This window comes from Cardiocondyla obscurior, linkage group LG02 (genome assembly GCF_019399895.1).
Source record: "Cardiocondyla obscurior isolate alpha-2009 linkage group LG02, Cobs3.1, whole genome shotgun sequence".
Taxonomy (NCBI): Eukaryota; Metazoa; Arthropoda; class Insecta; order Hymenoptera; family Formicidae; genus Cardiocondyla; species Cardiocondyla obscurior.
Genome location: NC_091865.1, coordinates 8,937,939 through 8,964,198, shown reverse-complemented (window position 1 = coordinate 8,964,198; position 26,260 = coordinate 8,937,939). Strand labels below are relative to the sequence as shown.

Below are 26,260 nucleotides of genomic sequence, written 5' to 3'. Positions count from 1 at the left end.
GTAAATTCGATAAAGATTCTGAGAATCCCGTCCAATTGCTTTGAAATACAAGACAATACAATACAAATTGATTGACGCTGCCAATTCAGACAATACATCACTAAAAGCAATATATGTCAAAACGGAGTCAGTAGGAAACTGGACAGTAAAGGCATACGTAAAACGAAGTTAAGGAAATGCGGTCATGCGAGACACGATGTTCCTATATGACAAAATGTGACATTTTACTCCAAAACGTACACATGTCATGAATACGTATAGGAGCATTCCTCAATAGATGTTCCTTTGTGACATTCACGGTTCACCGTTTCAAGAATATTATTACGTTTAACGTACGTTTGTCAAATATATAATGTATATCACGGTCAATAATTTTTGTAAATAAGAAAATAAAAAAAAAGGGAAATTTCTTTGTTAAAATATATGTTAAACGTGTTTAGTAAAGTCCAATGTATTGCATTTAAAATTTAACAATATTTAATTAATTGTTAGTTATTTATATATTATCTAAAATTAGCTTCAACGCACGTAATTTGCCAATAATACTCTATATTGATTGTGGATAAAAAGTAATTTACAAGCGCTGCTATTAATGACGCCGTTGAACGTCGCAATATGGTTATAAAAATATTTTTATAAAAATTTCGAGCGCTTCTTCTTTTTTTTTTAAGAAAAAAAAAATTGTATAATTTTGTTTTTAAAAATTATTTTAAAGATTAAAAAAGTCTGTTAAAGGATAAGACATGTAAATGACTAATTGCTGCATCTAATATAATATCAATTAAAATGTCACATTAATCAAACAGTTGTTGTAAGAAATTGTCGATTAAGCGAGAAGCGTATTGCATCAGCCTACGTACCACCTGTGTTCTCGGACAAATCGATAGACGCACACTCCAGCACAATTAGATGAAGCTTGATTTCTAGTAGAGGTGTTTACAAGCTTGTTTATAATCGAGTAGCGGATAGAAAAGCGATAAGTTCAGGCTTACGCCTGCAAAAAAAAACGTATCAACACGTGCATGTACATTTATAATTTTGGTTCTTTGTTTATAACTCCATTGTTTTATCACAAAATTCTTATAAAATGGCAAAATTATTTTTTTTTATTAATATCGAACCTCTTCAAGACTTAAATAATATAAAACAGACGTTATTTAAAAGATTTTTAAAATATTTTTTAATTATTCCCCATTATTTGTAAAAATTTTAAAACCTCTCGTAACAGGAAATAGGTAAAAAAAAATTTTTTTAAGGAGAAAATACTATTATGTAAGTATTTTAAATCGTGCGATAATACTTGTAAAATGAACAAATATTATAATTTAGGTCCTAATACAAAGTTTGAAAGATGAAATCTTTCTTTTAAAGTTCTGAACACTTATTTAAATTACATCAATTCGAGCTCTGTAAAAAAAAAAAAACTTAATAATAAAGTGAACTTTATTTTCTGTGACCTCTTCTGAGAAATAGTCCCTCTTAAAGAAATATCAGACGTTGCCATAATGGAGTACAACATTCTCTGCAATAACAAGCAGATTTGTATATCCTTGAGCGCATTCTCTTTGTAAGCTATCACAATGATGCAATCATTGTAAAGAAGACTATTCCGATTCGTGCAGCATTCTCTGTTATGTATGAAGTCGTTTAAACTGATTTGTCGCTTTTTCGTTGCTTAGCTCAGACAATTTTCAAATGCAGATACTCCAGTAAATTTAGTTCCTTGTAGCTTTAACAAGCTAAGCGTTATCGAGTATAATGCATTTTAATTTAATTTAGTAATTCGTCTTAAAGAAATTTTTTTAGCAGCTAGCTTTTGCACGCCGAAATAGGGCGCAAACGCAATAAATGTCAGATATGACTTTGGTATAACAAGATAAGGATCCAATTGTCAAGGAAAGTAAAATTAATGAAGTTGAAGAATATAAAGACACGCTGTAACAGCATGGTGCACTTGCCGCATACAAAATGAGGTACGCTATTGGACGCTCCATTAAATGATCTCTTTAAGTCGGGGATCAAATCCTTGTTAAAGAAAGATTAAATGCAAGCAGAATACTGACATGTGTTTCTCATACATCGTGCATTATAATGGGCGTCTTGCGCTATCATATATCACGGAAAATATCTCAAATAAGCGCGGAAGGCAACGTGGTTGTATCATCAAAACGGAACTGGTGTCGTCCTCCATTACGACGTAATGAACTTTCCATTGTTTATTTCCTTCCTTCATGCGGGATCCTCATCAACGTCGTCAACGTTGATTAAGTTACACCTGCTGTGTCTAACTTCGTTTGCCAGTCTCGAGTGAGATGTCTCGCTGGGAGAGACATCGTCATTTTATCTAAAACGACAGGCGATTCTCCGTTAGGATAATTCGAAAGCAGCTAGCAAGTGATTGACCCAGCGTGGTTGCTCTTAAATCCGTGTTGCGCACGGTGATTTTTATATGCCAATAGCGTTCAAATGAAAAAAACTTTATTTCACTTCAAACTGATATATAAATATATCTTTTAAACAAAGTTTAAATTTTTCTTTCACAATGTGTAGTACGTTTAGGCAAATCAAAGCGTTATTTATTCAGTACTTTGTTTTATATTGTCAGAAAATAACCGTGTTGAAGATGAACGTCAAAGGAAATCGCAGATGCGAACAAACCCTTCTTCATCTTTCTCCGGAAGTAGGTTATTCTAAGGACCTCGTTTTATCTCTTTGTCAAAGCGTGTCTCGGTCAGGATTTACTATTTGCACGTACATACGAAATATCCTGGAGGGATGATGTTCCCCCTCGGAAAGATATGTCATTTATCATTTTACGACAGCTTCCGGCTTCATTAAAGAATAACGTTCCGCATGTCGCATTAGGTAAAACGCCGGTGATTCGTCGCATCGAAATATTTTGGAATATTTTATACCATTAATATGCCGTTTGTAAATATAATATTATCGGAGTTTTTTTTTTTTCTTGCAAAAACGCGACTTGTAAATCACTGTAACCTATCGATATGAGAATATTGGTTATCTCATGTAGGATGTACTACAGCTTTGGAATTTGGTGAAGAGCAAGTAGCTTTTGTTGATCTAAAGTCAGTTTCGTGAGGAGGCTACGAGAACGCTTGTACAAAGGATGTCATGTTGAAAGGATAGCAGCCTTTGATTATAACGGCTTCTACTGATTCCACGAGTGAATTGAGGTCATCGAATAGGCCGGACCTCGATATGTCCTTTCCCTTTGACAAAAGGGATGGTTCTCGGTTTCGGGACAAGCGGTGGGGGTTCCTCTCATCGGTCGCTTTGAAAATTGCTGAATTTTTTTTTCGGTATACACGTTGAGAACATTATTTCCGTGTTAATGCCCTCGTTCAAAAATATTTATTGAACCAAATAAATTGCATTCTCTTCTATATAAATTCACCTTTTGATTAAATTTAATGTTTACATTCATAAATTAAATTATTCATTATGCAAACCGGCGAGATCATTAATAAATGTAATGTCGAAAAAAAAAAAAAAAAAAGATAAAAAAAAGATAAAAGGTACCTCGTATCAATTAAATTTGGATGAGAATCGAACCATGATAGCACACGAGCTTTGACAGAAAAAGGATTATTTGAAAACTAAATGAAATTGGAAAAATGTCCCGGAACGTTTCACTAAGGTCTTAGCCTGTCATTGTATTTTATATGAGTATATTATTTTAATTACTTCAACAATAGCTTTTCCTGGTACCACGACGATATAGAACAACGACACTCTTATTTTATGTATCATATATGTGTATATCATTATATAATTTTATTAACTGCGGCATGGGCAGTTATAGTAAATAAAAGTACCAATATTTATTTAGTCTTGTTAAAAAAATAAAAACTACAGTTAATAATTTATATAAATAAAAGTATATAGATTTAGACAAATTAAAAAAAAATACTGTATTTATTATACCCACAAAATCCGTTTTTAAATATTAATTAACAGAAAGACACGAACTAATTGAACACTAATTTAATAAAAATAATAGCTAATTGTTATTTATAAAATAACTTCAAAAAAATATTATATCTTTAATATATTTTTTAATAATTAATTTTCAAAAGTTTTCCTTCTTCAAAGATAAATCAACTTAATAATCTTGCGACGTGTTGGCGGATATGTCTCGCGAAAATGTGGCGCATAAACATACACAATGTATAAACTTACACGAAAGAACGTAACTGTACTTTACGTTAACTTTGCTCTGTCTTTCTTACAATGGACACGTAGGAGTTCGTTGTGTGTATAAAGTTCAAAGGAAAGGCAGAAACAATGAGCTAAGATGCTTATTCTTGCACTAGTTCTTTCTTGAAACTGTGCAATTGCAGTAACAAACTTTGCATAAATTGTAAAACCTTCCGAGACAAAGAAACATTTTATTTTTGTAATTATCGACGTGTAACGTTTAATATTATACTTTTTGCCATCTTTCGCGTACTCAAACTCTCTCAAATTTATCACGTATGAAAATATAACGGGAGAGAAAATATGGATTTTCTGATAGAAGTAGTATTCACTGCGAGAAGGTGCGCTAGTAAAAAGAAGATGGGCGGGCTTTAAAAAGAGATTAACAGTTCGTACTAAATGGCCGACCGCGCTTATGAATATGCAACAAAGCAGCTCAAGAGAAAGGTCGCAACGCATCGTGGCGACCTTATTAAAAGTGCATTCGCCGCAATGTGCATGCAAAACTCTATATGAAAATACCACCGTAATTTGTACTTTTCTCCTGCGTGTCTCACGAACTGCAGTTCATCGTCGTAATTTGCAAATGCAATAAAAACTTTTTATAAGAAAAAGAGTAAGCGAAAAAAGTGAAAAAATGTATATGCGTGTGCCGTGAAAAGTCTTATGCTGCTCACTGCAAAACGTTCTCAAACAGAAGCAGAAGATGAGGGGCGTAGTTAACTGGAAAGCTTAGCGCGCAGCGCCAGCGTAACCGGATTAAAGCGTTGAATGGCTAGCTCACGCAACAGAGGCAGTGTCTTAGTGGAAATCCGATTCAAACATTTGAAATTGTGCGAAGAGAACCTTGGAATATTCGTGAGAATTCGATTCAGCAATCAAACAAAATTATTTGCTCGAGCGTGCGTAAATGATGCTGCCGTGCGTTTCAGATAAAAAAAGAATAAGCTCCCCTCGAAAGAAATATCGTTTCGATTATAATATTTTACCTAATTTTGTGAATTTTAAATTTTTAACCAAATCTACTCGTGTTAAAAGAATCAAAGTATTAAATATTTTATTTTATGTGTTTATAATGTATATTATTAATTATTTTAATATTGCCTTATTATTTCATTTATAGTTAATATAATTTTTTTTTGCCTATTATGGATTTATGTTATCGTATTATTATTCATTTAATTACTTTTAAATTTATGGAAATCTGCATGTGTTGTATATCAAGAATGTCTATCGAAAGTTCAACAACTTCTTACTAATGTGAGATGCTCAGAGTACTCACCCGGAAGTGGCCTGTATGTCGACCTCCGGCCAGGATGGTCTACGACGGCAGAACATAAGAGGCGGTCGTTCGCTAGATCCGCCGCTTCGTCGAAAGGAGCCGACCCGTCTCGGCGATGTGGCACCACTTCCTGTCGCAGGATGTACCGTCAATCCCGAAGCTGGAGTGCACTCAAGAGTACGTCTACGTGCTGAAAGAGAGCGCGTGTGCGATGACGTGACAGTTCCTGGCGGCGGCACAACCTAAAAGAAGAGAAGACAAATCGGATATGTTGTGAAAAATTCAATTATAAAATTAGTCCACAAAAATGATTAATATAATGTTACGTCTATTATTTAATATTATATTAAATTTACAAAATTTATATTTTACAAATAAACAACAGTAGCAATAATCTAAATAATATGTTTTAATCAATTTAATAATTATAAATGTCAGTGAGTAACTCAATTTCAAATATATAGTAGATGCAAAAAGAAAGAAGTTTAATATTAATATCCTTCATTTCATTACGTTTAATTTTTTGTAAAATGTGTTTATTAGTTCTCGTTTAATAAACGTTTGAATTAAATCATTAATATCAATAAAGATGTTATTTTGTTAAAACGTTTTTGCTCATTTACCTACTGGCTTTCATTTAGATACGTAAGATTTAATAAAATCACATTTGCTCATTTATTCAAATGAGTGAGTGATGCTTGCTACAAATATCAAATAAATCGAAGCTGCATACTATTACATATACGCGTTCAATATAATAATTTATCGTTGAAAACACGCCTCCATTCGTTGGCTTAATAATATCTGTCATGCTTATTAGAGAAATGCGTCCCTATTGATGCATCATATATTAATAAATTCCGATTGTGATCGGAAATCGTAATTTCGCATTGTTCAAATTTTCCTTGCGCATGCTTAACGTTATTTTAAATATAATTTATATTTTCAATATTGATGACATCGAGAAACAGTGTCGCAAGCGAATTAAACTTTTTATGTCTGGATAAATTAGCACCGATGTAACAAGCGGTTAATTACTCTCTAATGTATATCGGTAATCAATAAATCGATTTTTCCACAAAATAAAGAACAACGATTACATCTCTGTCCGTCCTCGGATAGTAACATATCCTCTTTAATTCTCGTTTTTCTTAGTTTCTTTAATCAAGAAAAAAATGCGAGGAGTTAATCTTAGTTTCATACAATTCGATTTTCTATTAAGATTTTTATTGAAATTTATCGCGTTATTTACTTGAATAAAATTTGCGTGTTCTTAATTATCCAGCGGCACATTGGGAAAATTAATGTTAGAAGAAACCTACTCGCTTGATTATCGAATTGGTAAAAAATACCACCAACAATTAATGATTAAATTTGTCTATTACTGCAATAATATATTCTCAGATTCAATTATTGTCAGTGACGAGTTAAAATAATTTATAAATAAAAATAATTATTATTCACCGTATTTTACGTAATAAAATTGAAAATTTAAAAGATACAAGAGGCGAGAAAAAAAGTATTTTACATTAAAGTATAAACTATTTAATACAAGATTCTTTACTCATTTTTTGACATATTCCAAGCACGTACCTTGGGAAAACCGTGTGGCGTAGCTTGTTGAGCAGCAGCCGTGCTGGTGTTGGTCGTCGAGGTAACGCTTCCGGTAGAACCACTTCTTCCGGTCCCGCTGGCATCGCCTTTCGAGTCCTCACGGCTGAAGGAGAACCTTTTCGGACTCAGACTAAAACTAGCCACGCTGTTCGTTACGTATTCCTGCAGAGAGCTGAAGAAACTCATTTTATGGCTGTCGTGGTGTTCCTTTTCTACGTGAATGTCGATATTAATTTTTCAAGCGATCGAACGTTGTCATCGCCGTCTTCCCTCGGTATTCTTTCTTAGCTGACTCTTAGGGACCGAATATCTGCGGTGCGCCTCAAAATCTATAGGCATCGATCTTGCGAAAAACCAACTAGATACCGTTTATCGGCTGACTCATCGTGAAGGAAGGTCTTCCGACCACGGAAACTTTTACGGTACTTCGTCGCGTCGCAATATCGATTCTCGGCTACGGCCATTTGTGACTTCTTTTCAAATTCTTTTCGCGATTCTTCTGAGAGATTTTTACCCGTCGCAGGAGTCATCGTACTTCGTCGAGTACTTAAGATATTGCACAGTCTCGACATTTCGGCTCACACCGTTGACTCGAGGCGGTCATCTGTAAAAAATTGAATTTGCGCTGTATTGCTAACATGTGCTAAAATTAATAAACCTTTAAAATAGCACGGTACACAGAAACGTTATTTCAATAAATCCCGCGTATATAAAAATCATCTGTCTTCTTATTATAATATAAATACGGAGTTAGGATAAAAGTTTATTACCCAGATTTTAACTTACGCCAAGAAAGCTATCGCGTTGCCAACTTGCTAAAATGTTGCGCGAATACATTAAGGGTATCTGAACTTTTCAATGTAAAAGTTTCTAACTGTTCGTAAACTGTTCGTCAACTACATTTGAACTTAAACACGTATCATCCTACGCAAAGATTAGCAATCGATTTGCCAAGAATATTTAATCTTACTTTAAAATTTTGAACAATATATATTTTATATTAGAATCTTAATTGGCTCGTATCCTCTTGATTATAAAATCCTAAAAAAAAGAAAACTACTAACAATATTGTCGTCTTAAAAAGAAATTTCAAAACAGTGTAACATATGTGTCATAATTGTACGTTAAAATAAACTGACTTATGCCGTCAGTACGCGAGAGCTCAAACTCCAAAGACCGAATATCCCGACATGATATTCTGCGGTTCGTTCAAAAGTATCTGCCGTGATCCGAGGGGCTAAAAGACCTGAAGTGGACTTGACGGAGCGTAATTACGAGATTCGAGACGACTTGGGGCTAGCTCACAAGCTCTTTCTGGTTGGTTGGGGCATTTGTCCATTACCTCGTGAGCCCCGCACATTAACCGAATCTCATTTGAAATACTGGGGGTCCCTGCGATTGAGAGCGTAGAGAAGGAAATCAGTAAAGGGTCAAGGGGGTTGGGCAAATTAATCTGCGACCAGCTGCATTTCCGCTGCGGTGCTGCGTGACGACGCAAAATACATACACGCGAACAATAAATTGGACAGCGATGCAATTAGAACCGCGATTGCGTCTGATGAACAATCTCGTGAATCGAACGCGATTTTCTATCTCTAGAATCGGATATTTTTGCGGTTACTCGGCAAATATTTTTTGAATTGTATTAGTAGTAGAAATCCATTATGATATACACGCACGTACGCACACGTACAATGAAATTCATGCCGTGTTGCATCAAATTGTATATACATTTATTGCAAACGAGGTATTCCAGAATCTGTGAGTTTTAAAAGAATATAATTTGATTTAAATTTTATAGAGTATTTTTCTTAAAAAAAAATTTCTGTATAAAGGCATTTTTGTTACTTAAACCCAATTTAAAAACTACTGATTCTTTCAGATTATAGTTAAAAGGAATTTAATTACAAGTTTATTGATAAAACAGATGCTGTAATTATCGCGTAATAATACTTTGAAAGAGACATACACACATGTATGATATTTTGCAAATATGTCTCTTTATTATTTGTATATTAAATTCATATTTTATATAAACAAAAGTGAACATTTATAATTACATTGAATAAGCGTTAATTATTACGCCATTGAATGTAAATAATTACCGAGCAAGAGACTATTAGAAATAATAAAGTTTATATTTAACAAAATTAAGTTAAAAGAAAAAAAAAAAAAATTAGAGAGCTGTCGCTCTAATACAACTTCAGTAGTTTTCTTTCTTATGCAACATAAACTACAATTTACGAATGGCACTGTGTAATATTTTTGTCGCTCTCCAGTAAACCGCTGTTAATTGCAATCGGTTACCCAAACATATTTGGCGCGAAATGTGGCACTCACATAGACTGGTATCGGGCAACGTTTAAGCTTCGAAATTGTCCCTCTAATCCGAACCGCGGTGTTTGCAAAACCGCCGACGTTGCGAGACCGTCGGGCTTAAGAGAAGTAATGAGCCCTGCAGGAAAATAGGATGACGTAGCCAAAAGGTAAACGCGCAATACAAACGCGATTTGAAGGGGTAATCCGCGAAGTTACATTGAGATCACGGAAACACACCAGTAAGTTACGCTGTGTTGTAAAATCACGTTTCACGATCGAATCAACCGAGCCGGCTGGAAAATGAAATGTCGTCCCCTCGAGGTGATACCCGCGAGCCTATTAAATCTTACAGCTCCGAACCTTAGCTCACCGTCTCTATTTCGCGAGCGCTTTCATGTTTCACAAACTGTTTAGTGAGTAAATTCGTACGATAATTCGAGGATTAAATTCTCAAATTGCTTCCGACATATCTAGCTTGTATAGAACGATATTGGGGAGAAACTATAATAAAAATTTACTACTTTAATAAAATGTACTTATAAATATTTCGTAAAAAAATTTTTTTTTTAATTATTTCAACTAAAAAAAATTATTTCAAATCTTATTTTTTAAAGTGCAAATATTCAGCATTACGATGTCATCAATAATATTAAACGTTTCAAGAATGTACCTTAAAGGTTTCGAAGGTGAATATCTGGATCTTTTATATATAGTAATATCATATTTCGAAAGTTTATTTCTGCGTGAAGTTTTAATGAAACTGCGTAGTTTCCGAGTAATATATAGAAGAAGAAAGGAGTTATAAATTCCTGTAAGGGAGCACAACAATTTCTGTTGACGTAATAACTTTTAGGTTTCGAAGAACCAAAGGAGACAACATTCATTGTGACTTGTAACATCGCTTAACGATCCGCCTTTGCTCTAAATATCTTTTTATCCTTGTAATATTTTGCCGGAATAATTGCTTTCGTAGTTCGCCAATGTGATAATGCGACTCTTGATGTGATACAAAAGACTGAACGTTTTTCTTTTTCTACTTACTCTTTAAAAATTTTAATTGAGCAGTTGTTTGAAAATGTTAAAATATATATAGCTTTCCTCTTAATATATTATGTATGTTATAAGAAATATCTTGCTTTGATTGACGTAATTACATTCGCAAAATTATTTTTTGTCTTAATAGTTAAAAATTTGTAAGTTATTAAATTCTATAAAGCAGTTTAAACAAATATAATTGTAAACAATTTAATATTATTAGATAAATAATTTTAAAATCTCAAAAGACTGTTAATAAAAGTAGAATTCTTTGCCGTTCACAATTGACTATTCTCTCCGCTGTTTTGATTAGGTTTTTTCTCTTCATTGTTCCAGAGCAATAACTGTCTTCGAAACTCGTTTCGTTCGCTCTTAACGTCTTGTGAAAAAGAAAAGCGTTTAATCTTGTGAAGAGTTACGCAAAATATTTACAATTCGAGTGGTGCAGCTGCGATTTTTGCTATTAACTAATATACAATTTTACAATCTTTATTTTAGAAAAAGCGAAATAAAGAAAATCAGATAAAAAATTAATTTTTCTTTACTAAATTAATTGTTCATGTAATATAAATTTTTAGCCAACGTTAAATCCTAGATAAAAAGGATTTGTATAATTTATACATATACATATGCATATCTCGTATAGCTCGGTTTAATACTGCGTTTTGCAACACGGCTACATTTTGAATTAAACGAGTCTAATTGTGACAGTTTATTATTAATTACGAAATACGTAAAGTCGCTGTTGTCGTATCGCAGAGCTTATGTGATCAATAAGCAAAGCGGATTATAAATAAATCTAATCTTTGTGTCAACGTACACAATTACATTTATTTTTGATTCAAAGTATATTGTCACCGACACTTAGCCAGAGTGATGTGTTTGCAATAGTTTGCCAATATGCGCATTTTATTTAACTAAGTGTAAAATAGAATTACAAGCACTGCTATTTTCAGTATCATTTGTAGTTTGTTTAGAGTGCGTGATTGTATATGTTAATTACATTTCTCTTCACATTTCACGTTGAGATCAATGCATTACAAGTGGAATACACTGATTAAATGGATGATTTATACGTAAGCATTAATTTTAATTATTTTCACAAAATAATGAAGTAAAAGTAAAAATATTAATTAGTAAAATATTATTTAATAGAAATAATTTCTGAGTATAGCTCCAGGACACGGTGACAAGGATTAATGCGAAACGGAATGTAATTTTGAGTAGTGCACAATGCAAGTTAATTAACTCGTGGTAGCTCGTTATAATCTCATTTTGCAGGCGTGTTACCAATACTTTGCTGAAAAGAGTTTTCGGCCGAAGCTTCATTATAGAAGTACGTATTCTAGATGTAAAGCACGCAGGTTCATTTTCATAAAACAATTTAAAGCTTGACATTTTTTTTTGTTCTCTCTTTTGCATGTCTCTAATGACTGCATAATGTATTTAACGCGAAACTCATTGACTACAATTAAATTAGAGTTTTCCCTTTTTTTTTTAGATACACGGATGATAATTTTTAACTTAAAAGTAAAACGATTTAATTAACTTGCGGGAACGCATAAAAAATGTTCATCCTTAAGTGAACCGTATTCGTGTATTGTTGCGGTTCAGGTATACGAGCCCTCGTGAAAGTGAATGCATTTATTAATGTAGAAGTGTATACAGTTAAGAAACGAGTATTTATTTCACAAACGCAAAAGTTCGTGTTGAGCGCAAATAACCTCGACCGCAATTAAGGTTCGCATTCATTGCATTTGTCGCTTGATATAAATAACTAATAAATTGCTTCAATCATGCAACATTCTAACGTGATTAACTTCGTTCGTTGGTACTCGTTTTATTTTAGTATGTAATATCATTTTTTTATTTTTTTATAATATATATATATATATATATATATATATATATATATATATATATATATATATATTGTAAGAAATTAAATTTTTAATGTAAAATAAAATTTAAATAAAATTGTTGATTCTTAACATACCACTTAATATATCGTTCTTTCAAGCATTAAAAAAAAAATTATTAACAAAAGGAAAAGTGTATTAGTTCAAAGACGTGCATGACGTATCGTTCTTAATTGTTACATCGATGTGGCGTACCAAGAAGATCAATACGTCTTCCGTTATTTTCTGAGAACGCAAAGAAACTCACGTGTAAATAACTAAAACGAACGGCGACCAGCATCTCCTTCCGAGACTTTCAAACCTCCGTTTCTTTTTCTACAGTAAATAAATGAAAAAGAACGAAGCTGTAATCCAGAGTTACACGTGACAGTGATAAAAAGCTAACTCTCGCCCTCCAAGAGACGGTTGCGTTAATTAAAGGGCTGCATTAATTAATCGAACTGCAAGATTAACGTACCATGCACCGAGATTTATGATCGTTTACGGTTTCATTGTGTGCTTCATACGGGTTTTCATATTAATAATATGTACGTTGAGAGAACGATAGGGAAATTGTGGAAGAAATAAAAATTAAAACGATTAATTAATTTCATTCGTGATTATTTCCCATTTGAATATCTCCTTTTCCTTGATAAAGGCAGGTATAAATTAATTAGATCTTCCGCAAATGCTTTGATGCAAAGATAGTTGAAGGATATTAGTTCTACCTTTTTTGCAAATATTTGACGTTACACAATGTAATTTTTGGATTTTAAATTTCATTATGTTAGGAGAGCTAGACAACCGCATTTAGTACTACACTAGATATACAGCAAACGTATGAATCGTTCGCAACTGCTCCATGCAACGGAGTACATCTTACCCTACAACCTTGTAAGCTAGAAACCGTCTCACTTTCCTCTTCCACAATCAATCATATAAATTAGTTCAGCTTCTGCTTTAATCCAAGCAGCACCGCTATATCATTGTGACATAAAAACGTTTCAGAGTTTACGTGTACAGATGATAAAATATGAAAAAACTATATACTACAATTTAAAATAGTATTAACTTTGCTAGAATATTTAAATCTCTCAGAATAACTATAGTTTGTTATATTCGTCTGTTAATTTAAAATAATGTCTGTTATATTCATTATTATGTGACATTAATTTATTATTTATCGAAGTTATAAAAAAAAAAATAAATAAATAAATAAAGATTTATTACATTATCTGATAAGAAATGCGTTTTTAATGTTGATGTACGAATTTCTTATTTTTACGAAATTTTGTTTCTTTAGTTCTCAATCGGTTTCGAGAATCAATCATCGCATAGTTGAGCTTATTTATACTTTAGTTTAACTCATTGTTCACGAAATTTAGCAATAAGGGCAAAAGTTTACCTCGCGAATACAACATTTGTGAAACAATCCGGGCAGATGCCTTTGAAGTTCGTTCAGTAAAGATTTTTTTACGAAATAAAAAAAAGCCATTGCAAGATAAAACGAATACTTCGATGCAGCCCGATTCGAACCAATTTTATGAGCCAATCTGTTCGGTTTCTCGGCCTTTCGCCTATTCATGCGGGCATTTGTTCTTTTATTTCAAAAGCAGCCATTAAAACGCTTCGTTGCAGTGACTTGATAAAGCCCGTGAGATGATTGACGCGAAAGTAAGCTAAGAAAGCAAATTACCATAAATTATACTCGAAGCTTTGAAATATTGCAGAAATTTACATATTTCTTATCTATTACAAAGTCATATTCTTTCTTTTAAGCAAGATTATATGTATTAATACATCGAATAATTCAAATTCACATTTACTCTAGTAAATAACTGGAAAAGATATACAGTAAAAATTGAAATTAGACCTTTAAAAATTATCTTGATTATCTAGACGTTTGTTAAAAAGGGTAGAAATATAAAAGTATTCTTGAAGCAAATAAAGCTTTATCTTAATAAAAATAAAATATTCCGCCCACGAAAAAGAAAGGTGAATTGAAACGTAAAAGGGTGCCTTCTCAGAAAAGAGAAATTATAGCATATTAATGTGATTTCTAATACAAGATATCTTAGAGACAGATGTTTGGGTGTCACGAAATATTGGGGCCTACAATTTTATTACAATGTAGATGAAAAAGTCTTCTACTATTCATAAAAATGTTTAAGTAGACGAAGTAAGATTTTTTATACTAATTCAACAGTATTACATTGATTAACTATTTTAATACGGATGTATTGAAAAATTATTACGTATCTTTTGTTCATAGTTTCCAATTGGTGCACACAAAGTAATAAAAATATTGTTTCAAAATTTTAAATTAAAAGTTTATCACTTCGTAACAAATTTTTTACATGTCGTTATACGTATGTTGGTGCGAAAACTTTTACAGCATTAGGTACTAGCGATAACCTCGATTGATATGCAACGTGTTGTGATAGTCTATAATGATGGATGAATGATACAATCTTGCTGAGTGATAAAAAGCATCTTGATCAATTTACTTTGATTGATCGTTATACGACAAGCTTAATTTGATTTTTGAACGCATTGTAATTTAAATTCAAATTCGCGAGTATAAATGGCACAAAATTGTTGTACAAACGAATGTTTAATTATTTCTTTCTATAGCAATTTTAAATAGGTCAAACAAATTTCTTGAGAAACGTTAATTTATTGATATTTTATGTAATAAATAATTAAAAAAAAATCTATGTTTAATTCTAACATCTCAAGTTTAATTAACTTTAATAAAATTATTTTAATTGCTCTGTTCACATTAAAAAATTTTGCATATCGTTTTTAATTATATTTATGCAATTATTGAAATAGAGAAACGTGATAAAGCATAAGCATGTAGTCAATAATTTCGAGATTTGTTTACATTTTCTGCTTCGATGTGCGTCATTAAAGAACAACATTGATCATTTGCGAAATTATGTTTAACACACTTCACAAAGCTATTGACATTTCCTCCTGTGTATTCAAATGTAGACAATAACACTTTGTTCGTAATGTTCGATAATAAACGCGTGCACACGTATTAATATCCATTTCCGTAACTTGTATCTGCGCAACAAAGTAAAGATTTTATTTCTGACAGACTTTTCAGATTAAAGGGTATTTTTTAACGCAACATTTTCACCTCACGTATATAGTCCTGACATGAAACTGGAGTGCATCAATACACTGCAATTAACCGAAAATTAAATGGAACAACATATTGTGTGTGTATGGCAAACAATGGTGTTACTGTAAACATGGAAGTGTTTGCATTATTTCTACACTATCGATCTTTTGCAGCGTTACAAATTCGCTTTTTCTACAAACATACATATAATATTCATGCGCAGAGAAAAATTTACAAAGAAATCGATACTAATGAATACCTATAACATAGGTAAATATAATAACTATAATGCGTAATCACATGTATGCTCTGTTTTATTTAATGTTTTTACCTTTTATGTCACGTTTATTTCTCTTCGTTAAAAAAAAGGGTTATTTTCTTAATAAAAAAAGGTTTTTTTATATTTATTATAAAATATTATCGTATATTACGCACTTTCAACATACGTTAGTTATACAAAGTATTTTTCATACTGTACGCGGTTAATAGAATAGTGTGTTATCGACATTATGTAATGTAAGGTACAAAGTAAGAAAGTGCATTAGACATAGTATTAATATAATGAAGCCACTAATGTACGCAAAAGTGTTGAATAGTTTTATACGATATTCTGAGGACGTAAAATTATAGAGAAAACTTATAATGCCAGTTTATTTAGTACGCATGCTATTCAAGGTGAACAACTCGTATTTCCACGTAGCTGGCTATAAAACTATCGATTTTAACTTTGTAACGATAAATATTCTCAGCTACATAAATGTAAAACGCACTGTTAGCAGACATAGCTTTAGTGAAATATGTATATTTTTTTTTATATCAAATTCTTCCTTTCTGTACAAATGTTATACTGTGTAACATACGTGAAGCAAAAATATTACAAAATTGTCACAAAACAAATACAAACAATCGAGTAAAACGAATATATATCTTATCTGAACTTGTTGCGCAAGCTGTCAGAAAAATGATAGACACACAAAAGCACTATTAGCTGACTCACAAAGATAACAGCTTGAATAAATTGTCGTAATAAGCATTTCGGTTAATAACATGAGTAATTAAATTTAACGCAAATCATTAATAATAACTGTCATTTTTTTTCTTTTCCAATATTAGATTAATATATTCGCAGTACTTTAAAATGAAATTGTTATTATCGTTCGCATTAAAATTCAAATCGGATTAAACAAATAACTCACAAGTTCTATTTAAAGAGAAAAATTCTGCCGCAGGAGATTATAAACGCGGGTTTTGATAAATATTTAGATCTGGAAAACGTAGATTAATAAACATGCAACTGTTTCGAGATATTCATAGAAGATAATTGGCGATATAAACAGCCACATAAAATAATTACAACTTTCTCGTTTTATTTGATAAATTAATTTATACTAGCGTTATTTTATTTTTTCTTTGTTTTGTTTCAACTAAGTATTCAGATAAGATAGTATTTTAATAATAATTATAATTGATGTAATTATATAATCTTTACTTTGTACTGTTTTTCGGAAATTTTTTTATTTTATAAGCCCTTAATGTAAAAGGGAAAACAAGAAATCTTTCGATATGAAGCAACAACCGAATAAAAAACGAGATAAGATTAATTCCTAAAGTGTTCCACGTGCGTGACATTATTCCGAGTGCGTGCACACGTCCTTACACATTACGTTCGTGCTTTTCCGTCCACTCGTTCTACTTCGTGATTTACACAGAAGTACCTGAACAATTTCACGGGATAAAATATTCTGCCTATTAGCCGTTATCGATTTTCCGATTTCGTATAATTCTATTTGAATGTTCGAAACATAATTTCTGCAACTCAAAAGTAGGAGCAACGCTTGTTAATTTGTAAAACTCGTGAAATAATGCTCCGCATGATATTAATAATATACGTGCGATATTAAATTAAAAATAAATAATATAAATATCAATTCATAAAAAAGTAAACCACAAATAACCACTATACGTCCTCTAGAAATGAATTTCTATTCGCGTCTTAAAATATATCATTGTCTAGCGCGTTATATTAAATTTACGTTAAAGACGTAACGGCGTACTATTTGCAGTTGTTCACAGAAGAACTATCGGCATTGAGAAAATAGAGTGATGTGAAAATTTATCGATCGTACGAGCGCCCACATGTCGAGCTTAATCGGGCGTGTGTTACACATGCGATAGCTGTAACACACGCATAGTCGCACGTATTGTGACGCACGCACCCATATTCGAGAACGTAATATTGCAGCCGTGTCGTTATCGGCAATCAGCGGTTGGCTTCTTTACGCGTGAACAGTCACGCCGGAACCCTTGTCAAAGGCTACTTTCGTTAAACCAGCCAAGTATTATTTTAGTGCCAATGACGTTTACATATTAAACGCAAAATATCCTATTCTATATGCATATTTTATATAAAATAACTAAATTTATTTATAAATAACGAATAAAGTCTAGTAATATTTGTACGTTTGATATGTATACGTACACATGTAAGAATGTGAAGCAAAATTGCATCTCGTAAGAAAAAAAAAAATTGCAAAAAGGGATAATTAATGTATAAAATCAATCGCACGATTGTAACCGGTATACAAATGTGATGGAGACTACGGTTATCATTTTTAAAAATAATTGGATCTAATGTTAAAAAAAAAAAAACTTCCGTAAAAAGTTTAAAAAAACTAGTTGTAATAGCTTTTCACATCTTTTTATTGTTTGTTCTTCGTTGATAGAAATCAGCAGCAGTTACCCACGATAGCCAACACCCTTTATAAGGGTCGCGATAGGTATTCAAGGACGTCATGAGAAACGGCTTCCCACTGCCAGTTATACTTCTCGATTCTCCCTGACCTCATTAAACGACATTTAGAAATTTTACAGAAACTCTGAAAATTTTAGTATTCAACGGTAAAACAAACGCGTATGTTGCGAGAATAGAGCAGTATCGTCGGAAGTTAAAAATAGTCGATCTCTCGATCTTGTTCCATCTTGAGAAGAAACGTAAAAAGAACATAAAATAAATGTGCTCAAATAGCTTCGTAAAAAGTGTGATAGATAACGCGAGAAAATGCAAGAAACTGTAACGAAGAGTTAAAGAGTTCTGACCCAAATTACCAATGTAATAAGTAAAAACAGTCTTCCATTCGCTAATTTTTACAGTCAAAAAATTCTTTCTTTCGTAAAAAAAAAATTATAATTTTTCCAAAATATTTTTTGGTGTTAAAAGATTTTAAATATTCAGATATGACATTATCAATTACTTGTACATCCCTCTTGAACAGATCGCACAAAAAGGAATTTAAATTGTGCGGATAAATGATGGTTAAAATTCTTTTTGACGCGGTGCATTGAAAGGAGAATACAGCTATCGAAAGAAATGACTAATGAAGAACAAAACTAGGCCGAGAAAAGCACCTGATGCTTTGACGTTGTTCCTGCCTTGACTATTGCATGAATGATCACATTGCAGACTCTCCCTTCTCCGATATACCTCTCGACGTTCGTCTTTCCTGCATTTTCGCCGTTTAAGAGTACTCTTATTCTTCTGACTTTTTTCTCTAGCTCTTCTCTAGCGTACTCGAACTCTAAATTTTCTCCATTTTTCTTTTCTAGTGCGTCATTTTCTTTCACAATCACTATATTAATTGTTTACTTATTTTTGAATAAAATACATGATATTTTTATATCGCAGCAGAATGGAGTAAGATAGGGTAGAGCAAGAAGGTGGAACGTGCGTCAGTTTATGCGTCGCTTAAAATATGTACTTATCTAATTGTTCATTTCTCGCCTCTCTTGTAGACTTCGTTACTTTAGTATTAAAGTTAAAATAACGTCGCTTTGCTAAGTTTTTTTTCTTTCTTTCTTTTTTTTTTAATAAGTATTGCAGAATAAATCTAAAACTGTGCGCATTATTCTAATTAATTATATCAATTAATTAAAATATTGCGCATGCAATGCTTATTATATTAAGAATTTAAAAACGGGAGAGTTTACTTGATATTATTAAATCCAATATTTTTTTACATTTGTGTTAACAATTTATGGAATTCTGATAAATCTTGAATCTGGCAGACAGCTTTACGATTTGATACAAGACAAACCCATTAGTTCTGCAATTAGTTTCTGTCGTATCTACGAAAAAGAGATGAATCGGGTAACTTCTCTTCGTTGCGTTTGACAAGCAATAGGGGCGAGAAATAATTATGCGCTTCTACGTAACGAATTTACTACAGCACAGCCACTCGATAATCTCGAAAGGTACAATTTTCGTGTTATCTCTAATAAATCACGGAAACAGTTTCGTAATAACAATGTACCAGTTATACAAAGTAGCGGTTCGTATTTAATATGCAAAAGTATGTAAGTAAATAATAATGCAAGCTGCGAAATACTACCAGCTTTGTGTGATTTATGCGTCACAAGTAAAAAGTAATCTGTAACTGACAGGATTTAAAATAAATGTTTGAGGGAAAACTGCCAGGTGTACTAATTGTTAGCGGCAAACAGAAAGGCAATTTCTCAGTCGGCTAATCGTATAAACTTCCGCTAATGCCTGCTATTCGCCCGATTAATGTACTCTCGACAATTATCTGGCGTCATAGAAGAACTTTGACTAGTTTTCACCGGAAATTGCAACTACGCGGAACACATTGCTTTAAACGAAAAGCGACAAAGTTTCTCGCTAAATATCATCCATCGTGTTCAGAAATAAAATATAGAAAGCATATTCTATAATATTCTCTTCCAACTATTTTTTTTTAATTGGCATATCTATGTGTGCGTGTGTGTGAGAAAAAGAAATAAGAAAGCTTTGCTCAAAAAAAAAAAAAATTAGCTAAAGTAAATTAATTGCTAGTAAAGTTAATTTGAATAAATTACTTTTTTATGTAATAAAAAAAAGAGATAAGCTAAAACAGACTTTGTAGATGTAATAAAAATTGACGACAATTTAAAATGCGAAGTAATTCCTTCTTATTTTCGTATATATGTTCGAAGTTCAGTAAAAGTATGCGGTTTGAAATACGTCACGAAGAAGTGTGAACGTTAGAATTACATTGTGTATTATAATATTAATACGTAACGCTATGCGAAATAGTAGACATCGACCTAGTGGGTAAATAACCGTTAAGAAATCACCTCGCATTTCCGTCAGGAATTGGTAGTCTCGTTACGAGGATAATTTCCGCGTGAACGCGTCTGAAGGATCGTCGTCGGTGAAATGACGAGAACAGAGCATAAGGCTCGTTAAAACTTGGCTCAGCCCGACGTTTACTGAAAGTTTCAACGTCTGAGCACCGAGCAGATCAAAACAGGGCAAGGCGAATGGAAATTTCCGGTTGCCACGTGTAATCAACAACCCAGGGAAAAGTTTGCATCGCGATATGTATGCGCTTAACTCGCTGCATTCTCCTTACATTTATCTCATTTTTGGATACAATCTTAACAAAAAGACAAATTTGCCCAGGAATAACTTTCTCGAAGCTCAGCAATAGTCATTTTTATGCCGAAAATACTCGCTGAATATAAATGTGACGTCTTAAGCGTTGAGAATAATGCAGAAAGTTATAAAAAGTAAACTTGGTAAGAGACCGAGCAAGAAAATTCGACAGTTTCTCTACTACTAACTTATTCATTGCAATGTCACATACTGAGAGAAAAATCGTTATGTAGTTTCAAAATCATATTACTGAGTACATTCACGTGGTCGAAAATTGAAAAATTTAGTAAAAACGAAAAGAAGAAAGATAATAAGGTAGAAAATTTTTTTCGCTGGTTATTAGTTCCTATGAGTACGTTTTATTATTTTAACGTTCTATCACTTTTGTGTATTGATCGTGTGTCAAATAAATCTGTGCAACAAATACGTGAAAAATGTAGGCGAAAGGGATGAGTTGTAGAAGATGCGTTAGGAATTTTATACAGAGCTTTGCAATTTACCAGGTGGAATTTAGTAACAGGAATATCAAATATAATACTCGACGTGCAATAATATGCAAGCCACGAACGGGTATTTAGAATACAATTCGTATCGCCGTTCAACGCTTTTGAAGTAGCCGTATTTATTTGTTGAGCGAATCCACGTTCAAATAATATCTCAAATATCTTTTATAAACACGCATATCGGCAGCTTTTATACAGAAAACGCAAATTAATTCTGACTGTTTCAAATCGATTGTGCATTTAATTCACATCTTGATTACTGTGCGTAACGTCTGACTGAATTCATTCTCATAACACACACAATTTATATCTTATCAATAACAAATACAGCTCCACATAAATATCCAATACTTTGATAGCTCATTAAATGCAGAATCGTTCATATTCATGTGCAACGTGTAAGTAATTAAGTGTAAGTGTGCACATATATCAATTATAAGAAAATAAGTTATTTATTCGTATACTTCAACGCTCGCGGATATTTTGTAAAAACAAATTTTGCCGTATACAAAATAATAAAATACCTCGCGTTGGGTTTTGCAACGAGCGAAAAGCACTAAGGGCGGTATAATTAATTCGCAAAACGCACGATAAAATGCCTTTCGACATGCGACTCTGAAACGCGCGAGCAATTTGTCTACCACAGAATCACGTATTTCGCATACCAGTAGAAGTAGCCGGTGTTAGAAGCCGGTCACTACGACACATTGCACGCTAATAAAAGAAACGCTTCAGGAAGCGCGCTACGGGTAATAAATTGCGCCAGTAGTTCAAGTCAACGTATAACCAGACAGTTATTGTGCAAGGAGTGGCATTGTGAATCGCATTCCCTTACATTTGGATCAACGCCCGAATAAAATTCCCAGCACAATAACATACGATACAATCATTTTTCAAGTCGCAATACTTAATGTCTTTTTAGTATTTTACAGCGAGCATAATTTAACAAAATGAAAAATTTCCCCCATTTTTCCACTTAATTTTTGTTTAACTTGATTACTAATGTAAAACCTCATATATGTATATGACATTTAAAATAATGTACTTAGTAAAATAAAACTTTAAGTATAAAAAATAGCACGCGTTACGAATATTCAGATTGATATAGTACGAAGGGAAAAAAAATTAAAAAGAGAAAACTCCGAGAGAAGTAGAATACGTGTCGACGATAAAAGTAATAAAAAGCTCTCGCTCTCGACTAGGGCATGCAAAAAGTCAGTTGCGTTTGATTTTTCGTTACATCGTTGCATTGATTTATACATTAAAATTATCGGTTCCCCAATATCTCGGTATCCGTTTTAAAACCGATGTTAATTAACCAATCCTTGAGATTAAACACAAGTAAAAAAAAAAAAAAAAGAAACTGAAATACGTCGTACAAAGAAAGCTACGAAAATCACCAACGCCTCCGAACGGAACGTATCAATTCTGCTTCAATTAAGCGTCGAGATTAATTACGCGCGATAGGCGTGAATTGAATTTATGCATTATTCATCAGGTCGCGTTCAGCGTGGCTTACGGCCGTATCTAACTTTTATTAAAGAGAATTATTCGCATGGACTTTAGTTTTATAACAATACAAGTTTATTTATCTTATTAAATTCTTAAACGGTTCAAAATAGATTATTCGGTATTTAGATCAAACAACATGCCGTTCTGTTAATTAAAATAAATTATTTTAATTTTCGCTATTTTGTTTTCATTAAAAACAAAATTTAAAGATTAATTGTGTATTCTAATTTATTGAAAAATTAGCTCTTTATCTACATAATTAATAAAAAAAAGTATTATCACATAATCTAAAACTAAATATGCTTTTACTGAGAAAATAATTAAAAAAAAAAAATTATTATAATAAATGCGAATAGAAATAGAATTCATCATCGTAAATATGACAGGGAAAATTTAACCACCGGAGTATCTAATCTTTGTTTAATCATCCATTTAACGTTAACGCTCATTTCGTATGCAAGCCATTAATTTACGATAGTTCTTTCATGGTTTCCCGCGCGAGTTATATCTGTGTTATCGAGACCGCACATCTCACGTGACATTCGCAAATCCAAATTTACAAAACTTCTTGCTGTCGTTCGTGAGTGCTGATTACGTGCATATCTCTTAATTATACAAGAGATCATAGAGATTAATCTACTGCGATTGCTCTGCTGATACGACATATGCATATACGCTCGAGTCGTGAACGGAAAATATAACTTAAGCATTGAAGACAATATGTATATTAATTAATTAACTATAAATAATCCTTGTACGTAATTGGAGATAAATGTGAAATAGATTATTTTACTTTTAAAGGTAATGAACGAGTGGCCAATATTTCGAACAATCCGTTCGAATAATTGGACACTATCAAAATTTGTTGCGATCCCTGCAAGTCCAATTCGGTTGCATTATCAACTGATTCCTGCTCATAGCCGCAAGCTGGAATTCACCGTCAATCACGAATGTTAACAACGTATACAAGTCAATCCGCGTGCCAATAACGAATGCGGTTTACTGACCGTCGGGTCTATGCACGATGGTGATTATGATTATTATAATTATATTAACGTATCATTGATGCGGACCGCGCAGGAACGACATGTCCATTACGCGGCATCGCGCCGGAATTTACCCGCAACCCTCCGTCGTCGCCAAGCAGCCTATTAATTACATTAATTAATTCAACCAGATATTCACCGCACCGGCATGCTTTAAATATACGATTGCCTACCAGTAGCGATAAGTCAGATTTTGAATAGACTACAAAGTATGACAGGTTTTAGAGATTAGAGATCGCGTGAAGAACAAACAATATAATTGAGGTGTAATTGAGATGTAATTGAATAAACATGATACATCTTCTGCAACGCATTATTAACGTAATGTTTTAAATTCTTAAACGTGTAAGTATTGATTTCACGAAACAGTCGAGTAATCTATCAAAGAACAGAACAATTTTCCATTAGAAAAACACTATTGGAAGCAATATCCTCGACTTTGAATAAGTCGTGCGCAATTCTCCAAGGATTCTCTTCACGAGAATTCTAAAATATCGTATTGTTATACCCATACTACGAGCAATATTACGACGCAATATTATCTACGAGGAAGCAATAAAACGTCTAAAAAATATTGAGAAAAATTAACGCCGGAGAGATTTCTCTACCTTTTTATACGTGGCAGGCCGCTTTCTCACTGCTTCCTATTATCCAGCTATCGTGTTCGCAACATTAAAAACTCTTTTTTTTTTCCCTCTCGCTTTTCTCTTTGCTTTTCTCCCCCCTATTTCATTACAGATAATCGTGAAAAAGATGGAAGAACAGACTGCTGTTCGTTCCGAGTATAGGAATTGTTTTCGGTTCAAAAAGTTCAATCAAAAGAGAAGTGATAAGAGAAAGAGAATAACTGGAAGGAAGAAAGAGAAATTAACTGTGAGAAGGCGAGAGAAACAGGAGGAAGAGAGAGAGAGAAGTAGGAGAAATTAGATTCTTTGAATCTTGTGCGACATATGCGTACTGGCTATTGTTCACCATTATGTACTTTAATAGAACGACAAGAGGGTAGGTCACGTCGGAGATTTATAATGCACTTTACGTAAATTAGCTTCAATTTTCCAGACCTCAAAGCGTCATCAGCTAACCACCGATAGTAGAGTTTCCAGTGGAATGCAGAGCAGATTTCAACTTCACGAAAATTTAACGTAGGATCAATCTGTGATTCAATGTTAGACTTACTGAACAGAACTTACAATCCGAAAATAAAGATGTTCTATATATGTTGATTAATATAAATTAAAAAAAAAAATACTATAGGTGCTATATTTGTAATTTATATTACAATTTAAACAATTTTATTATTGTATTAATTTTTAAGAATTTAAAAAAGTTATTGTCATTACAGAAATGTAACTTTTTGTAATTACTACGCATTACAGTATAAAATGTCAGATAATATAATAATGATAATAATATTCACATTATGTAAATTAATTCATAATAAATTTTGAATAAAGATTTATTATTTCGTGAATTTCTCCCAATATTGCATGTGCACTTTCATTTCATTTATTTTAGTCGAGTCAAAAATAAACGTAAAAACATGTATCGTTATATTAAAAAAATTCAAAGAAAAAAAAAAAATCGCATTTTATGTTCTTTAAAAATTTACGAAATTTATCAACACCCTAGGCACCTAAATCAAACATCATTTCTCGGATAATAAACCTGAATAAAGATTGACAACAACGATTTCAGAAACGAGTTAAGTACGGTCAAATCGGAATTCGAGGGGAAATTCTAGCATCGCGTTAAATTCGAGCGTGATAACAGAATTTATTTCGCACAATTCAGCATTCCTTCTTCTTTACAGAACTACGGAAATGCGACGAGCAGGTTGCCGTAGAACCGAGTATGTCAGTTCAACGAGTGTGTTTATCCTTAGTCGGATTGAGCGAAGGAAAATCTTTTCGCGGATGCGTGCTATCAGTTTTCCACAGTGCTTTAGTCAGCGATGAATTTCTGATGAATCTTTCCAATATCGAAAAACTTTCGTAAATTTTCACTTAATATCCACCAAAGCTTTTCAACTACGATTTATTTGATAATTTCGGAGCATCTCTGTAACATATCGACAAACAAGAGAGAGCAAAATAAATTATTGATAAAAAAAAATATTTTTATCTTTCGATATACTGTGATTTAAAGCCACGAATTATTTATATATTTCAAGAGAAATATTACACAAATTTTAACGTTTACATCTAAACAAGGAATCCAAATTACAAAATTATATTTTCCATTTAATGCTTCTTCTCTGAACTTTTTATTTTCT

The 26,260-nt window shown here is 32.5% G+C and overlaps 1 protein-coding gene across 7 annotated transcripts in view; it reads right to left on the bottom strand.

Moving 5' to 3' along the window:
• The window catches only part of Unc-13-4a (BAI1 associated protein 3), a 65,730-nt gene that overhangs the window by 24,942 nt on the left and 14,528 nt on the right, over positions 1 to 26,260 (bottom strand). For all 7 annotated transcript variants that reach the window (XM_070671753.1, XM_070671762.1, XM_070671805.1 and 4 more), the window contains 2 exons: positions 7,094 to 7,718; positions 5,501 to 5,742 (listed from right to left, as the gene is read on the bottom strand). In XM_070671753.1, the coding sequence (XP_070527854.1) occupies positions 5,501 to 5,742; positions 7,094 to 7,300 (449 nt within the window). In that variant the 5' untranslated portion in view covers positions 7,301 to 7,718. The remainder of the gene's footprint in view (positions 1 to 5,500; positions 5,743 to 7,093; positions 7,719 to 26,260) is intronic.